The sequence below is a fragment of the Odontomachus brunneus genome, unplaced genomic scaffold (assembly GCF_010583005.1).
Source record: "Odontomachus brunneus isolate Ranch 3 - 2012 unplaced genomic scaffold, Obru_v1 Obru_scaffold_117, whole genome shotgun sequence".
NCBI classification, from domain to species: Eukaryota; Metazoa; Arthropoda; class Insecta; order Hymenoptera; family Formicidae; genus Odontomachus; species Odontomachus brunneus.
This window is the reverse complement of record NW_022639567.1, coordinates 1048379-1065048: the sequence shown is the minus strand read 5'-3', so window position 1 is coordinate 1065048 and position 16670 is coordinate 1048379. Positions and strand designations below refer to the sequence as shown.

The 16670-nt window shown below is 35.8% G+C and overlaps 1 protein-coding gene across 1 annotated transcript in view; it reads right to left on the bottom strand.

Annotated features, from left to right (window-relative positions):
• Positions 1-16670, bottom strand: part of LOC116849496 (homeobox protein orthopedia-like) — a 78165-nt gene that overhangs the window by 11444 nt on the left and 50051 nt on the right. The window contains exons 4-5 of the mRNA XM_032826688.1: positions 4875-5052; positions 1007-1171 (exon numbers count right to left, since the gene is read on the bottom strand). Of these exons, the coding sequence (XP_032682579.1) occupies positions 1007-1171; positions 4875-5052 (343 nt within the window). The remainder of the gene's footprint in view (positions 1-1006; positions 1172-4874; positions 5053-16670) is intronic.

The window sequence follows — 16670 nt, the reverse complement described above, 5'->3', positions numbered from 1 at the left end:
ACACGCTTCCGAAATGTTGAAGAAGTGCGAGAATGGGTGGACGAATGGATTGCTTCGAAACAAACATCGTTTTATCGAGATGGTATCGCCCAGTTGCCAGAAAGATGGCAAAAAGTTGTAGAAAGTGATGGAAAATACTTTCATTGAAATAATTTAAATACATTTTTTACAATAAATGCTTTTTCTCAGTATTTTTTGGGCGGAAACTAAGTTAAGGTCCTAATAAAAGATCCGTGGGCAATGGAATGAAGAAGTGGAGAATGGATGAAGAAGTTAATGTTAAATGTAATAAATTTATAGACACTCCTTGCTTGCTTCAAGTTTAATTTATTAGATTGATGCAAAAGATTTGTCATTTCTCTATTAAGTTCTCATAGGAAGCTTGGATGTTAAAAGGAACAATAGAAAATCCTATTGTTAGATATCTAAAAAATATCAAGTCGATGTTGTTGATTTTATTAAAATTTATTAATCCTTCGAACAAATTATTAATCCTTTAAAACTGGATAATGTTTTGTTCTATTTCATTTAACAAACATGACAAATCTTTTGTACTGACCCAACATATGAATCTTTTTGTTTAATCGAAATGACGCGAAGAGAATATTGTAGTTTTTTCTCTCATGTAAGTTGTTTTCAATTTTGCTATGTTTCTAGTAGTTTCTAGTAGTGCAAAGCAATAACTAGGAAACATATATATATTATACATATATATATATATATATATATATATATATATATATATATATATATTAAGTATCGCTAAAAACATATGAAATCTTTGATAGCACATTTCAATCCCAAGAGATAAATGGCATGCATGAAATGAAAAGATGATCAGTCACTGCCGATTTACTCCTCGGCTACAAAATTCCATAACAATTTTTACTACAGAATCCTTTCCGTGTAGAGAGCGCCGAATGATATTTTATCCGTCGATCACCGCAGTGGAACAGCTGTCCCAACTGTAACCCATGACTTCTTGCGGGAATTCGCCATAACTCACCGATCGAGTTGATTCCGTAACTGGTGTGGTAGACGGATTGCGATGGGCCGTTGATGGGGAGTCCGGAATTGCCGAGGTTGAGGCTCGAGCCCAGGCTTCCCGTGCTTTGTTGGCCGAGTTGCCCGAAACTGCTCATTGTCATGCCACTCTGCAGTTGGCCGAGACCTGCGGAGATCGGTGAGTGTCCATGAATACGCCAAGGACAATAGATATAAGTGCGAGACTGTGCGCGTGCGGGACGCGAAGAAACGGGAAGGATCGGTTATCGGTGCCGTCGTCGTCGTCCTCTCTTCCTCCTCGTCGTCGTCGTCGTTGTCGCCGACGCTGTCGGTGAATAGCCGTGGGGCCGTTAATACGCGTAAGTAATTTCAGCTGTCTCAGCCAGTGGACGGGCGGAATTAAATTAGGAGGCGAGCATCGTCGCGACTTTGTCTACGAGAATCGGTGTTCCCTTCTCGTGTGTTGTGCTTTTTCTCGTCCGCTAACGCACGTACAAGACGCTAATCATATCGTACACAAAATGACACGGCGAATCGCGAGTGTGATTTGCATAAACGCGCGCGGATGATGTGTCTCGATCAAATGGCGCTTTCGAGGGTGCCTCCACTGATGACTGCGCCCGCGAGTTTCCTCGTTCTCATTACACCCGCCGTCACGGAGAACTTTCGCGTATCGCGGTCGAATCGCGAAAGGCGAGAGTAAAAATCATAAATCCAGTGAAAAGAATATACGAGGTATCCCAGACTCTCTTCCGCAATTTTTGTGAGAACAAATTGAAGTAAATATAAAAGTTCCATACCATTTTGCGATATTCGTAATAAATCTCGAGATATTAATTAAAGAAGATTGATTAATAATCACGCGCGCGCGCGCTTAATATCGTAGATGAACTATCTGGTGGTGCAATCTGCCGTTTATATTTATACATTAAGTTAAACTGAACCAAAAAATCCTCTACCATTTTGCAAATGATCACATAGATTTTTAGATATTAATTAAAGAAGATTTGTGCATTATCGCGCACAATTATGTAACAATTTTCTTTCATAAATATAATATTAATAACTAAAAATCTACGTGGTTATTTGCAAAATAATAAAGGGCATTTTTACTCAATTTGACTTAATATACACAATAGTATATATCGCCATTACAGTTCATCTACCATATCGCGCACCAATCTTCTTTAATTAATATCTCGACTATTATTGCAAATATCGCAAAACGAATAGAACATATAATAGACCATAGAACTTTTATGTTTACCTCAACCCGTTCTACGTTCCCACAAAAATTGCGGAAGAGTGTCTGGGACACCCTGTAAATGATTGATTAACCTTTTAAGTATCACTGATACCAATAGGGATCACTTAAGATTGGGCAGTTGAAACCTTATAAATGTACTATTTAGAATGTTTTTGACAATATTTCATTAAAAAAAGTTACTAGAATGTTCCATGAATTATGCGCATATAAAGGGTTAACTGAAGCGTGCGATGCAATTATTTAATTATACAAATTTCTCATATTTATGAGTTGTTAAAATAGTTCCGCATAAATTCGTGTCTTTACAAAAAATATATCACATCAAAATTTCACAGTTGAGGTAGTTGGTCCGTAAGACTATTTTTCAGTAATACTTTCATATTTTAATAACATTTTAAGAAGCAAGAGAGAGTTTCGGAAAAATATATCACATCAAAATTTCACAGTTGAGATAGTTGGTCCGTAAGCCTATTTTTCAGTAATACTTTCATATTTTAATAACATTTTAAGAAGCAAGAGAGAGTTTCGGAAAAATATATCACATCAAAATTTCACAGTTGAGATAGTTGGTCCGTAAGCCTATTTTTCAGTAATACTTTCATATTTTAATAACATTTTAAGAAGCAAGAGAGAGTTTCGGAAAAATATATCACATCAAAATTTCACAGTTGAGATAGTTGGTCCGTAAGCCTATTTTTCAGTAATACTTTCATATTTTAATAACATTTTAAGAAGCAAGAGAGAGTTTCGGAAAAATATCTTTAAAACGAAACAACGAGAGATAAAAGATATATTTAGAAATATTATAAAGAAATTACAAGATTTTTTACCGTCCAGCTTTCGAGAAACTGACGTGTAAATACATAATTTCTGATAGCAGTTGAAGCATATGACAGATAATCTGTAAGGATCTAACAATATTATATGCGATGTATTTTCAGTTGTCTCTCGTGGTTAGACATCTCTCTTGGTTAGACATCTTTTCAAAGATGGAACGTTTAAATAATTTTAAAGATCTATAACTAATATGTGAAAATGTCAAAGATATATGAAAATACGGAAAAATTCGACGTCATATTCTTCAGTAGCGTACATTAAGGGGATGCTGAGAACTTTACCAATAGAACACTGACATTTTTCTGCAAAGTTTACGTTGTATTGGTTACACATAATTACAAATGCTTTTACGCAATGAAAGTGCAAAAATAAATAGGAGCATTGCTCGATATGTGACGAAAACGGACAAAAAATTCTTAATATAAAATCTCAAACTGTCAGTTAGCATAATATTTGCCTAATCCAAAAGTTTCACAGCTTGTACATACCGAAAGTGTCAAAGTTCTGCTCCAAGCAGAAACATTTTAAAGAATATTGCTTGTACCTTTGTATCTATATTTGGAAGCTTAAGAATATCGAAAAAGTTTGCAGAAAAATTTTTACATATATATGGTTAGGTTCCTCGTTGAATATGGTTAAACAAAATAGCACACATAATGTAAGTTCTGTATATTCAAGAAATATATTCAATATATTGAATATATTCAAGAAAGGATAGCGTGATTATGTTAGTGACGATAGTCTCTGCATTATCGATATTGTTCGAGTTTGTCATCGACTCCAACATTCCCTTAAAGAGACACAGGAATCGGTGACGAAAATGTCGATGACGTAGAGATGATCGTTACTAACACAAAATCATTCTACCCTTTTAGTATTTCTTCTATATATAGATCTTAGGTGTATGTTGCTTTGTTTTATCATATATTTAGTGAAAAATCTAAGCACGTATATCTTTCTGCAAACTTTCCCGATATTTTTAAGCTTCTAAATTCAGATGTAAAGATATAGCAAGATTTTGTATATTCAGCAATACTCTAATTCATTCTTGCACATACTTTTAGTATGTAACAGCATTTGTAATTCTGTGTAACCAACATGACGTAAACTTAACAAAAGAAAGTCAGTATTCTCATCAGTATTAGTTTTCAATTATAGTATTTCCTTAATGTGTGTTTATCGATACATGTGATATATTTACAAATAAATGTCTAGCATGAACAATCCCAGCTCAATAACTAATTATCCGCTAAAGTACGTAAAATGATTATTTTTTTACAGATTTTTAAACATTAAGTTTGATTGACACTCTTGTGCGATACTATCAAAACTATATATTATAAATCATATTTGTACATTTAGCACACAGATTTGTCGAGCATTGTCATAATGTGTTATCATAATGGGTACCATTACCTTCTTGAAAGTATTGTCACGGACCAACTACCTCAATATTATACTATTATAATATTATAAAAAATATCGTTTCTTTATTTTTTTTTCTTCTATGAAGCGGAATGACGCGTGAAATTAATAACAGCTACAGAAATAACTATCGGGCGAGACGTTTCGTGACTTCGCGCTACAAACCTCACTTTTAATGTTTCACTGCGGCGAATATATCGGATCCTTATACGAGTAATAATACAAGACGATCGAAACAGCGTTTCCTGTCCCGATCATCGTAAGAGGACGCGGGTATTTTTTTTCTGTCTCGCACTTCTCGCGTTCAGTTAGTTATTAATAAAACCTATTAATATCTGACCTGTCCCCATTCCCCATCTATCCGCAGGAGTGTGAAACATTCCAGCGCCGCACAACTCCGAGCTCATCGCTCCGAAAGGAGGCAAGCCGTGCGACGGTAGCAACGATCCCGAAGACCGGAAAACATTCGTCGTCTTCTTGCGCTTCTTCCACTTCGCTCGGCGATTTTGAAACCATACCTGCGGCACGGAACAAGAGATCAATTGTCACCGTCGCTATTCTCCCAGAAAAAAGACAAGAAAGAAGAATTATATTATATAAACAAATCAATAGATACATGATCCAAAATAAGAGAAAACATGAGAATATATTATATTCGAATGTGCATTTTCCCACATTCAGACAATACATCTTTCCGTGACTTCAATAAAAATTATTTGCATTACTATCCGCGACTAAGCTCTTACTGACCATGTTTCTTCTTTAAAATTACCAAAGTTGCTTAACCTTAATCTAATCCTACAATAGAGTCATTCTAGATCCCACCTGATTTTTAATTTTGGATTATTCGCGAACTAATGTAATAATAACTTTCGATTCACGTACGGAAAAAAAAGGTTTGATTGAATTAATCAAATATCCGACCGAATATGAACGATCCAAAAATTCCGATTGAAGTAACCCAAATTCTGTTTCAGTTTAACAAGATTTTTGGTTGATTTAAACAGAATTCAGGTTATTTCAATCGTCATTTCAGGATCGTTCATATTTGATATTTAGTTAACTCAACCTTTTTTCCGTGCGCGCTAAAAAAATTATAATTGGTGAAAATATGAGAATTAAACATTGTAGACATGTAAATTGCTGTTCATGTAACAAAAAGATTGCTATGGGGTCGTTTACGACTTCAATATACCAAATTAAGGCATCAAAGTGTAAAACAAAGACAAATTTTCATTATGTCCCGACTTTTTACGTTAAATATAATATATAAGAAAGATTTTATATAAGTAGATTATTTATTTTTGATTGTATTATAGGAAAAACTGGGGCTAGATGGCCTATATTTCAAAATTTCGAAGTTACAATTAATTGTAACCATTACATACCTTGATAACCATTACAGTTCTGTTAATAGTATATTTTGTTTCAATCAAAATCAAAATCAAAATCAAAATCAAAATCAAAATCAAAATCAAAATCAAAATCAAATCAAAAGAAAAAGATGCAGCAATCTGGCCATCTTGCCCTAATAGTAGTTCCAGTTGCCCAATAGTGCAGAATATAAGAAGACTATATATAAAATATGTATCCTGCACGGAAAAGAAAAGATTTGGTTGAATTAATCAAATATCTGGTCGAATATGAACGATCCAGAGATTCCGATTGAAGTAACCCGAATTATTTAAGTTAACAAGATTTTTAGTAAACTAACCAAACATGTCTGGTTATGCTCGATTTCAATCATTTTATAGATGAGAATTACTTTTATTATTCGAAACAGAAAGACTATATTATATACTTGCGAAAAGTTTCATTCTAGCTAGTAACAAACCGCTTAACTTACACTTACGATGAAGATTATTATTACAACTTTTCGAGAGGCCCGAAAATTTACTTTGCTACTACTAAATCAGTTTTTTTCTATATTGTAACTGTATTTTCTATATTGTAACTGTAATATTATCCCGATTTTAAAGAAATTCAGGGAAATGTATCTATGTCCTAAAAAGATTTCGTAATTTTATATCCACTCTGTTATTTTCTAGATAGATAAATACTAAAAAAAGCATATAGGTAACATATCCTTGGTGCCATTTAAATCTGGTCTCTTCTACGTGATCAAGGTTTCTATATCGTCTTTAATCACGAACAAATAAAGATTCAGCTATATCTAATCTTTATAATAATTTTAATAAAATTTTCATCATATATAGTAGATTAATGTACCGCAAACTATTAAAACTATTAATGAAATTTAATTCGCTTCTTGATTAAAATAATGATGTATTTTTGTATTATCAAATTATATTTCTTGACAAAATTATATTTTTTGACAAGTTGTATCATATTATATTTTTTTCTTAAAGATTCAAGTATCGACACACACACACATACATACACAAGAAAATCCTAGAATAAATTTTTAAATTCGTTTTTAGAAAAGTAATAAATTTTTGTATAAACTCATTACGTTTCTATTGCGTTTCTCTTCACAATAAATCTCTTTTATTTGCAATAAAATGAAATACTCAAGTAAATACCTGTAATTATTTCTGTATATAATTCTGCTCTACAGACTTGGAAGTATATTTATTATTTTTTACAGATTTTGATTAATACTTTTACGGAATGTAAATAAACGAGGACGAAAACGACTTTAGTTGTGCTAGATTAAGGTGTGTGCCGTGTGTAAGGGTCAAATTTTCGCACGAACAGAGTTTCCCACCGACGGGATTGTCTACCGTCTCATGAAGAATTGCACCTATCGATCGTTTCCAATGATTCCACGAAAACCAACCGGCCCAGTCGCACGTTCATCAACGGACACAGGAGTAACAAGGTCACATCGATCTCCACCCATTAATTCACCAACAAGGCATTCCCGTTCGCATGCTACGCGATCGCAAAACGTGCGTTCGACCGCTACCCCTCTCATCCTCCAACATCGCCGCGATGACACTTTTTTCCTCGATAGAGCGCAACCAAATCCAACCATTGCGACGGTAAGATGTCCCTCGGTGTTACGACAATATCTTCGACCCCACCGCGGGTAGCTATTAGCCGACGTTATGAGCTGTTGATTCTGGCCACGTAGTGGCCCCCTAAGCTGCCGGGGTCCCGGGGACTTGATTTATTGATATCGCATGCAAAGCCCGCCTCTGTGTTCTCCGATATACCCTCGCCCTATCTCACCACCACCACCACCACCATCGCCACTACCGCCACCATCGCCGCCACCGCCGCCACCAACCACCACCACCACCATCAGCAACAGCAGCAGCAGCAGCAGCAGCGGCAGCAGCAGCGGCAGCAGCACCAGCACCACCGCCACGACCACCCCCTCATCCGCTTCTGTTCTCCTCCGCAGACTATAGTCCCTTTTCTGGCGCTGTAGCGCGTACTATAGTCATCTCATGTGTGCCCATAAATTAGTACTTTAGTATTAGAGCGGGATGCGCGCTTGCGCCAGAGCACAGCCGTATATGTACAACTACATACGTGCGGCAGCGGGACACGCACGGACACGGAGAAGAGAAGCCGCGCCGGAGACCGTGAGGGGTTGCGGCCCGAGGGGTAGGAACACCCTCCGCTAACATACGAGGATTATACGAATCTAATTGGATATATGGGATTTACACGCTCCAACGTACACCTCAGGTATCGCCGTGCTCAGCAATCGGCTGCACTCTTACGCCAAAGACGATTTAATGTCACATGTGAGAGCTCCGCAAGCCCACGGATGCTGCGAAACGAGATTCGATCCTCGAGCCCGTCGCTCGCGGAAACTCGACGCTAGTCTTGGCAGGACTTACCGGGTTTCCGGGTCGCGTAGCTTCATAACTGCTGATATCTCATCGATAAGGCGATCAGCTCTCAATAATTGTTATTAATTGTGGTTGCTCTTATGGATCGTCGTGCGAGATGAGAATAAGCTGACAAACTAAAAACACTCAATATCTCGCGAATGAGCACCCTCTCCGTATTCTTAACCCTCAATGTTAGGTGCAATGTTAGGTTTTTGAAACTCGTGCAATGTTAGGTTTTTGAAACTCGAACGAATATTTGATCGCTCCCCTAACTTTTGTAAAGCGTTCGAGAAAGTTTCAAAATCGGTCTGCAGATTTTGATTTTATCGCGCTACTATCTTACAGCTGAGTCTTTTTTATATCTCTGAGAAAAAGTGTTCGGAAATATTAATTTCCAATAAGGTTGTAGCGGTTATATAGTTGAGGCTTTTCTATATCTCTGGAAAAAATATGTCCAAGATATTGATTTTCAACATAGTTATGATAATGCAAAGTTGTTTGAATCTGATAGATTATACGATATTCCGCGCGTGCGCGCATGCAGAAATTTAGACAGAGATCTGTTTTCTTTACCTATTGCTAGAATCTGACTAGAAAACCCCCGACTAGGAAACATTCAATTTTTAATAGGGATCCATCCAGGAAAACTGACAAGGATCCAATCAGACTTACTAGCCGGATTCCTCGTAAATATTTGAATTATTTTATTAGTTTGAACTGTAGTGAGGAAAACAAGAAAGGATTCTAAACTGAAATGTTTTCTACTGTTATTCTACTATTATTCTTTACATATTTTTATAATGTAAAAATATATGGTTTACATGAAGCTTTAGATTACCGCAGGATATTCATACAATAATCATTTAACTTAAATATAAAAAAAACAATTATACATAAAATACATTTCAGTGTAGAATTCAAATATTACGCATACTTAAGCTTTGCTCAATCAAAAATGATTCGTCGATTCGACATGGTCAACATCGACATGACATTGGAATAATGTTCCATGAAGATTGGATCTGCGTGTAAGGATAAAAAATGATAATGAAAAGAAAACTGACACAAAAGAATAGAGAGAGTTAAACGCGCGCTTCTTAGGAGAAAGTTTCATTGGTTATAAAACTATCGCTTTTTTAAGGTTAACACGCACTTCTACTAATTGCATAGATAAATTCTGCACACATGGAATTCGTAAGACCAACCTTACCTAACATAATTTTTTTCGACTTCCTTGGGCGATTCTAGCATCAGCACGGATCTAAGGATTCCCATGGGGACCGATTTGAGTGCTCAGACTTATCATCATGCCAAATATTTAAATTTCTGATCGGAAACCGAAGAGATAAAGTCCTACCTTTTTCCATAAATTAACTAAAGTCAGGTTCTAAATTAGGAAAACAGGTCGGAATCTTCTTAGTTTTCCTTTAATAGGGAAATCTCATCGAAATCTGAGAATAAATGGGAAAAAAATAAAGAGATTTCTACGGAATATCCCAAAAAATATGATTAGATGAGGATAGAAAGGTTAACTTCTTCTAACGTGTTATGTTATTATTAATGTGAACATTTATCATCCCATGATGTTTATCGGTAGTTCATAATAGTTGTAAAGGGAAAATTTTCAAAATAGTAAATCTGCTTGCAGATTTTGATTTTATCCTGCTACTATTTTTTATAGCTAAAGCTTTTCTATTTTCTGGTAAGAAATGTCCAAGATATTAATTCTCAACAAAATTATGGTAGTTCAAAATTGCTTGAATCTGACAGACTCAGATTGTACTGTATATCCCAAAAATATGATTAAACGAGAAGAGTTAATCTCTTCTCGCGTATAATCTCATCGTTAATGCGAACGTTTAATCGAAGACAATGACGTCATTTTTGGCTAAGTTAACGTTTATCGTCCCGTGATATTTGTCGGTGGCTCGTAACAGCTGGCGGGTCTCTTGACTCTCAAGGATGGACGCTCGTGACGAGAGAATGGCATTAGAGCTGGGTGGTGTTAAGTGCATTGGGACCGAATCAGCGTCTATATATCAGTCAGTGGCGTAGAATCGAATACTGTTCTCCTCCATCTCCATAAAATTCGCTGCACCCTGATAAAAGCTGATGTACTAATGTACTCATACTTTCGCACATACGTGAGCTCGCGCTTCTCTCTCGGCGCGACTCTAACGGCGAGTTTCTCGCTTTCTAACTCAAATGTGACGAAATTCAACGAAACGGAATCTCGCGGCGGCGGACTCGTTAAACGCGTCCACGAGACACTTGGCGCTGTCTATTCACAGAACTGCGGATACAATTATACCTAATTTATGTTAATTTATACTCTCAATCGCGCACGCGAGCTGCGGCACTATCGAATCTCGCTGCCGTTAATATTTAATCGTTAACTACCGTCACTTAGGCCAGTTAGAATCCAAATAGCACTCATGTTTGCTAATCACTACTGCATATTAGCATCGCCATTCTCCATTTCTCATATCCTTTAGAGCGTCTTCTTTTCACGACGATCACGCGTATACATGTCACTGGTCTATCGTCGTCGCGTTCTTCCGTGTGCTCATAACTACATATTTCAAGCGCCCGTTTTTTCTGCTAAATAGATGAACAACTAATAAACTTTATGGGTTCTCCTTCGTTGACATTTCCGCAGCGTTATTATGCAGACAACATAAATGTCTGAAGCAACGTGGTTAGGACGTCAGAAAGCTCATTTTTTTTTTATATTTTTCTTTCTGTTTTTAGATATTTGTTACAAGCTACATCATTTATTGGTAACTATGTATACAAATTAAATTAAAGCCTCCCGTTGATTTTGCTTGCTGGTTGGCTTTATTTGCAGTTATATATACATATGTATATTTACAACACGTTTTTGGACTATGTAAAAAAGGGGTTTGCTCCTGTTAAATAAATAAATAAATAAATTTCACACACGTCCTTCTTAGCCGACTTTAAAGAAAGAAGTTTGTCCTAAAAATGACGTCATTGTCTTCAATTAAACGTTCGCATTAATGATGAGATTATACGTAAGAAGAGATTAACTCTTCCCGTTTAATTATATTTTTGGAATATACAGTACAATCTAAGTCTCTCAGATTCAAGCAACTTTGAACTACCATAATTTTGTGTATTTTTACTTGTCTGTTTGTAGGTGCCTTTATAACTCGAGGACTATTGAAAATATTGAGATGAAACTTTTTGTAACATGTTTAATTACATTTTTCCTTTTGAATCAAGAAGAATATATTTACTTGAAGCAAAATGCCCTCTTACTAAAAGAAATTTCTATGAAAAACAAGATTTGTATTACAGATGAAAGACGGAATTCCTCTAACTTTAAGAATATTGTACATAGAAAATATTCTTTTTGGTTATAAAAAATTTTTTTGAGATTATATATGAGAGAATTTCCGTTAAAGATAAAATTGTTTTGGATATTTAATAATAAGATTGAACGTTTACGCGTAAATTAGGATAATCTACGCCTACGTGTAGACAAAATAATATAAGATATCAGTATAAGATATCTATAATATGTAGAAGATATGTAATTTATGAGTACCGTTTAAAGAACGTATGACTTGTTAAAAAATTAACTAAAAAAAGTTTATATTTTTATAATCTTCAGAATTTTTATGTAAATCTATGAACGTTATTTCCGAAGAAAGGTAGAATCCACAAAATTCTCTGGTTACATTCTTATCTGCAGAGAATTAAGTTTCCAATCTGTCGCGTAATAAAATGAAGGTTTCGTACAACTAGTTATCTTTTTTTAACATTACATTTATAATTAATACCTACAGGGTACAGATAAGTAACTGTCTCATAATTTAATTGCTGTTTTCAGTACATTTTAATACAATTTGCAGTGTTCCACGTAATTTACATTATCCACACAATCATGTATACATTACTTCAAAATAACACGTAAAACAATCCGCGTAGACGTAATTTTGAAATCTATAGCACAAACCTGTGTTTCGTGCTGTATTGTGCCTCCCGACTTCTTCCCCCCTACTGTGCTTTGCGAGTTTTAACTCGGAGATGCGTTCTCGTGTTTCCCGAAACACGCTCGATAACTCATCTGAAAATACAATCGCGATGAAGGCGGACGTTTTCGACGCGATGCGCCCTCCATTCGTACTCACAATGTCTTCGGCCCGTCGACAAATCTCACCTCGGTCATGGACGTGCCGATTTCACGGTAGAGCTACAGTGGAACCGCGGCTAAAAGCCCGTGGATAATTCGCCGTTACGCGCCGATACGCGCCGAGAAGCGGGAAAAAGCACGGGAGAGAGACTCTGCCTACGTGTGTATCGCGCATTATCGCGTACCACCGCCACCCCCGGGCACCCCCGCGCGGCCGCTGCATCGAGCCTATACACGTATGGCAGAACTTCCGCTAATTAACGCGGGCGGATGCTAATGACTCCTGTTACGAAATAACAACGCGCGAACGAGTGCTTTCGACGTGCGTGTCCAATACCGGAAGTTACGCGCGATCGATGATTTCTTTATTTCGCGCTGAAATTGTGGAATGGATGGAGTGTGCCCGCAGATCTTCCCTTTTCTTTTCTCAAGTTCGAGTCACTCGCGCTTGAGAAGTCGACACGTAGGTTCATCTTGGATTAATCGATTTATTTAGGAAACGTTAATGGCCAGAAATTCGTCTGTGCTAAAGAACGCGGAGGAAGTAGAATGCTGTTTGTTGTGTATTTATGTGTTTGCATGTACAGGGTGTCCCAGATCACCTTCACAATCTCTCGTGAGGACGTCCTATACTATTTTACGATATTCATAATAGTCAAGATAATAAAAAAGATTGGTGAGTGATCATGCGCGATATGGTAGATGAGCTGCAATGGCGCCGTCTGCCGTTATATACTTGTACATTAAGTCAAACTGAACAAAAAAGTCCTCTACCATTTTGCAAATGACAAAATGGATTTTCAGATATTAATCAAACAAAATTGTTACAAGATTGTGTATCATAATGCACAAATTTTCTTTAATTAATATCTAAAAATCTATGTGATCATTTGCAAAATGGTAGAGAACTTTTTTGTTCAGTTTGACCTAATGTGTAAGTATACAACGGCAGACGACGCCACTGCAGCTCATCTACCATATCGCGAGTGATCATTCACCAATCTTTTTTAATTAATATCTTGAAATTTATTGCAAATATCGCAAAATGGTACAGGACTTTTGTATTCTTCTCAGGACTTTTGTATTCAGGTACTTTTGTATTCATCTCAATCCGCTCTACGTTCTCACGAGAGATTGTGAAAATGATCTGGGACACCCTATATATGTGCATTTAAACGACACCCTCGCTGACACCGTCGCGGATAAATTCAAATACATTGACACGCAACGACATACACGAAGCTAGACACGAGAGAAGATACGAGTGACTTCGCGCGTCGCATAATTTTCGTTTCGAAAATAAAACCGATAAACGATATTTAATGCTGCGAATATCACGCCGAAAATAGACCTCTATAATTACGTATATCAAGGATATGGTTTCCTTTTGGAAGCGATCGATACACGAAAACAAGCCCCTCTGCATCTTCATGAAGGGGTGGGGTCTCGGTAAATTTTAATAACTATTATCAATACCGCGCGCATGTGTGTCTTCACCCTCTGCGCACAATATTCAGCCTGTGAGACCCGAGTGAATATTCGATCGCTCGCCAACTCTTGTAAAAAAATCCGAGAAAACTTTCAAACAGCGTAAATCTGTTTGCAAGTTTTTTATTTTATATTGCGCTGCTCTCTCTTATAAGTTTAATGTAATTTTTATTACGGTATCACAGAAAAAAAGAACATTTTTCTGGTTTGGAAAATTTCTTTAATTTTCACATGTAAATCTTAAAATGAGATTACATAACGTTATACGAAAACAAATTACTTGCAGTAATACATTTTAAATGATTCAACAAAGAAAAATATATTCATAAATAATTTTCATGAATAGAAAGTACATAATTTTGAATTGAGAATTTGATATTTTTAAATGCGTCAAACAATAGTATTATTATCGATTATTATTATCAAAGTAACAATGAGACTGTTATAATATTCAAATAAGATTATAGCATTGTTGAAATTTAAGGCTTTAAAGTTCTTCTAATAAAATTATATATTATTGCTTATGTAATAAATGATTGTTAATTTGAGTATATTAGTTTTAAATGGATACTAATTTTTTCCGTGTACTTGCTTGTCCATTATAACTAGAGTTACTTGTACTAGAGTTACTTTCAATCTTATTATATTTAATTATATACCTGAAGCTTTCCTGCACCTCTATGGAAAAAAAAGTATATAAAATATTAATTTTGAACAAAGTTACATGGTAGTTCAAAATTGCGTGATTCTAGTCCCAAATTGTACTATAAGTCACAAAAAATATGATAGTTTACGGAAAGGGTTAACTTCAGTAAAAGTGAGCAAACGATGAACTTTGAGTACATTCAGCAAAAAAATGTATATCTCTTGAAAATTACTGAGAAAACAATTTTTTCTACTAAACACGGAATATGTTATGAAACTCATCGGGGTGTTGATTAAAACGTTTAATCAACTGATAAAATTGAATCAGTTGATCAACTTAATCAACTGAATCAATTGAAAAATATTGAATCGTAACGAGGATATTTATGAGATTATCTTATAACGAAGAAAACCTCCATTTAAAACATCCAATTCGCTCTGTTACTTTGATAAGTATCCGAGCTTAAAGCAAATATAATTTTTATGAGTTTCATCGGCATTTATATATTTTCGGCGCACTCAAGCGTAAAAATAAACACACAAAGCGTCCTTCTGCTCTCGCTGATAATAATGACAAGCAAAGCGGTGATTGCACCACGATCAACATTCTCGTCAGGCGGATTATCACTCAGCGATACACTGAGATTTCTACGGACGTGAGGCGGATTATGACACGATGGGATTACCGTGACTCGCTGCGTATAATGCAACTTTACTATAGAACTGCTTCAGTCCGTCCTATAATCGTCGCGCATAGAACGGGATCGATAGGTCTGTGCCCGGCATGATTTTCGTATCTTCAACGATTCCGCGGACTCTCCGCGAAAATTAAAATCTTCAATCGACGTAACTAAAATACGCCCTGCAAAAATATGATGTCCGACGCTCTCGTGCCGCGATGTCATTAATCAAACATCAACCTCTAGAGATGCAAATCGATACCTTTGGTGTGTTGCCGACACTCCGGCTCGTTTAAACCGTATCGATTACTTTAAAACAAACGTTGGAAATCCGATGCGACCACGCACGCACATTAATTTTTTTCGAAAAACGTGATGAAGTACAACTATAGGAAAGACCGGGTCTAGATGGCTCTAGAAGTATGTTGTTCGTGTGCTCTTTTTTAATATCTCAAAACAGTAGAAACAAAATCGCAAAATAAGCATAGATATTTTTACCTAAATTTCATTAAAGTCGGATTAATACAATTAAAACATAGAAAAAACTGATTTAGTAGTAGCAAAGTAAATTTTCGAGCCTCTTGAAATGTTGAATTAATCTTCTCTATCATGAGTGAAGTTAAGCAGCATGTTACTAGCTAAAATGATTTTTGCCAGTATATGATCTCTGTTTTAAATAATGAAACGCAATTTCATTCATAAAATGATTGAAATCGTGCATATGAATGGGCGAGATAAAATTGGCGAGGTATAATTAAGGGCTGGCAGGACGAGGGTCTCCTCTCGCGGAGATCCCGAAACCACTAATCAGAATACCTATTTTATACGTGGCCTTCTTATGCCCTACGCTACTGGGCAACTAAACCAGGGTATCAGGGCAAGGTGATCATATGCTGCATGTTTGTATTTTGGTTATTACAAAATAAAATACACGGTTAACAGGATCGTGACGAGCATTAACGCATAGAAGAAGACTTCTATCAAATTTGTACAGCCAGTGACGATACTTAATTATCTGAGAAATTGAAACTTTGAAATTCTGAAATATAGAACATCTAGCCTCAGTCTGCGCTATATAAAGAGACGAACGTGACACGTAATGTTAATGAAATAAAGAAAAAATTAAAATTAATGACAATCTCTTTACACCAATTAGATACGTAAAATTGTTAACTATCAGAAGTGAGAAATAACCCACAAATAGTCTATAATTACATAAATGGTCTAGTAGATAAAATAGCACAGTTTTTTTTCTTATATATAAGTCTTTCAGAACAAAGAGATTTTGTGTAAGCCATATTCCACGTACTCAAAAATTATAAATGTCTGGTCATTCTTTAAATTTGTAAATATAT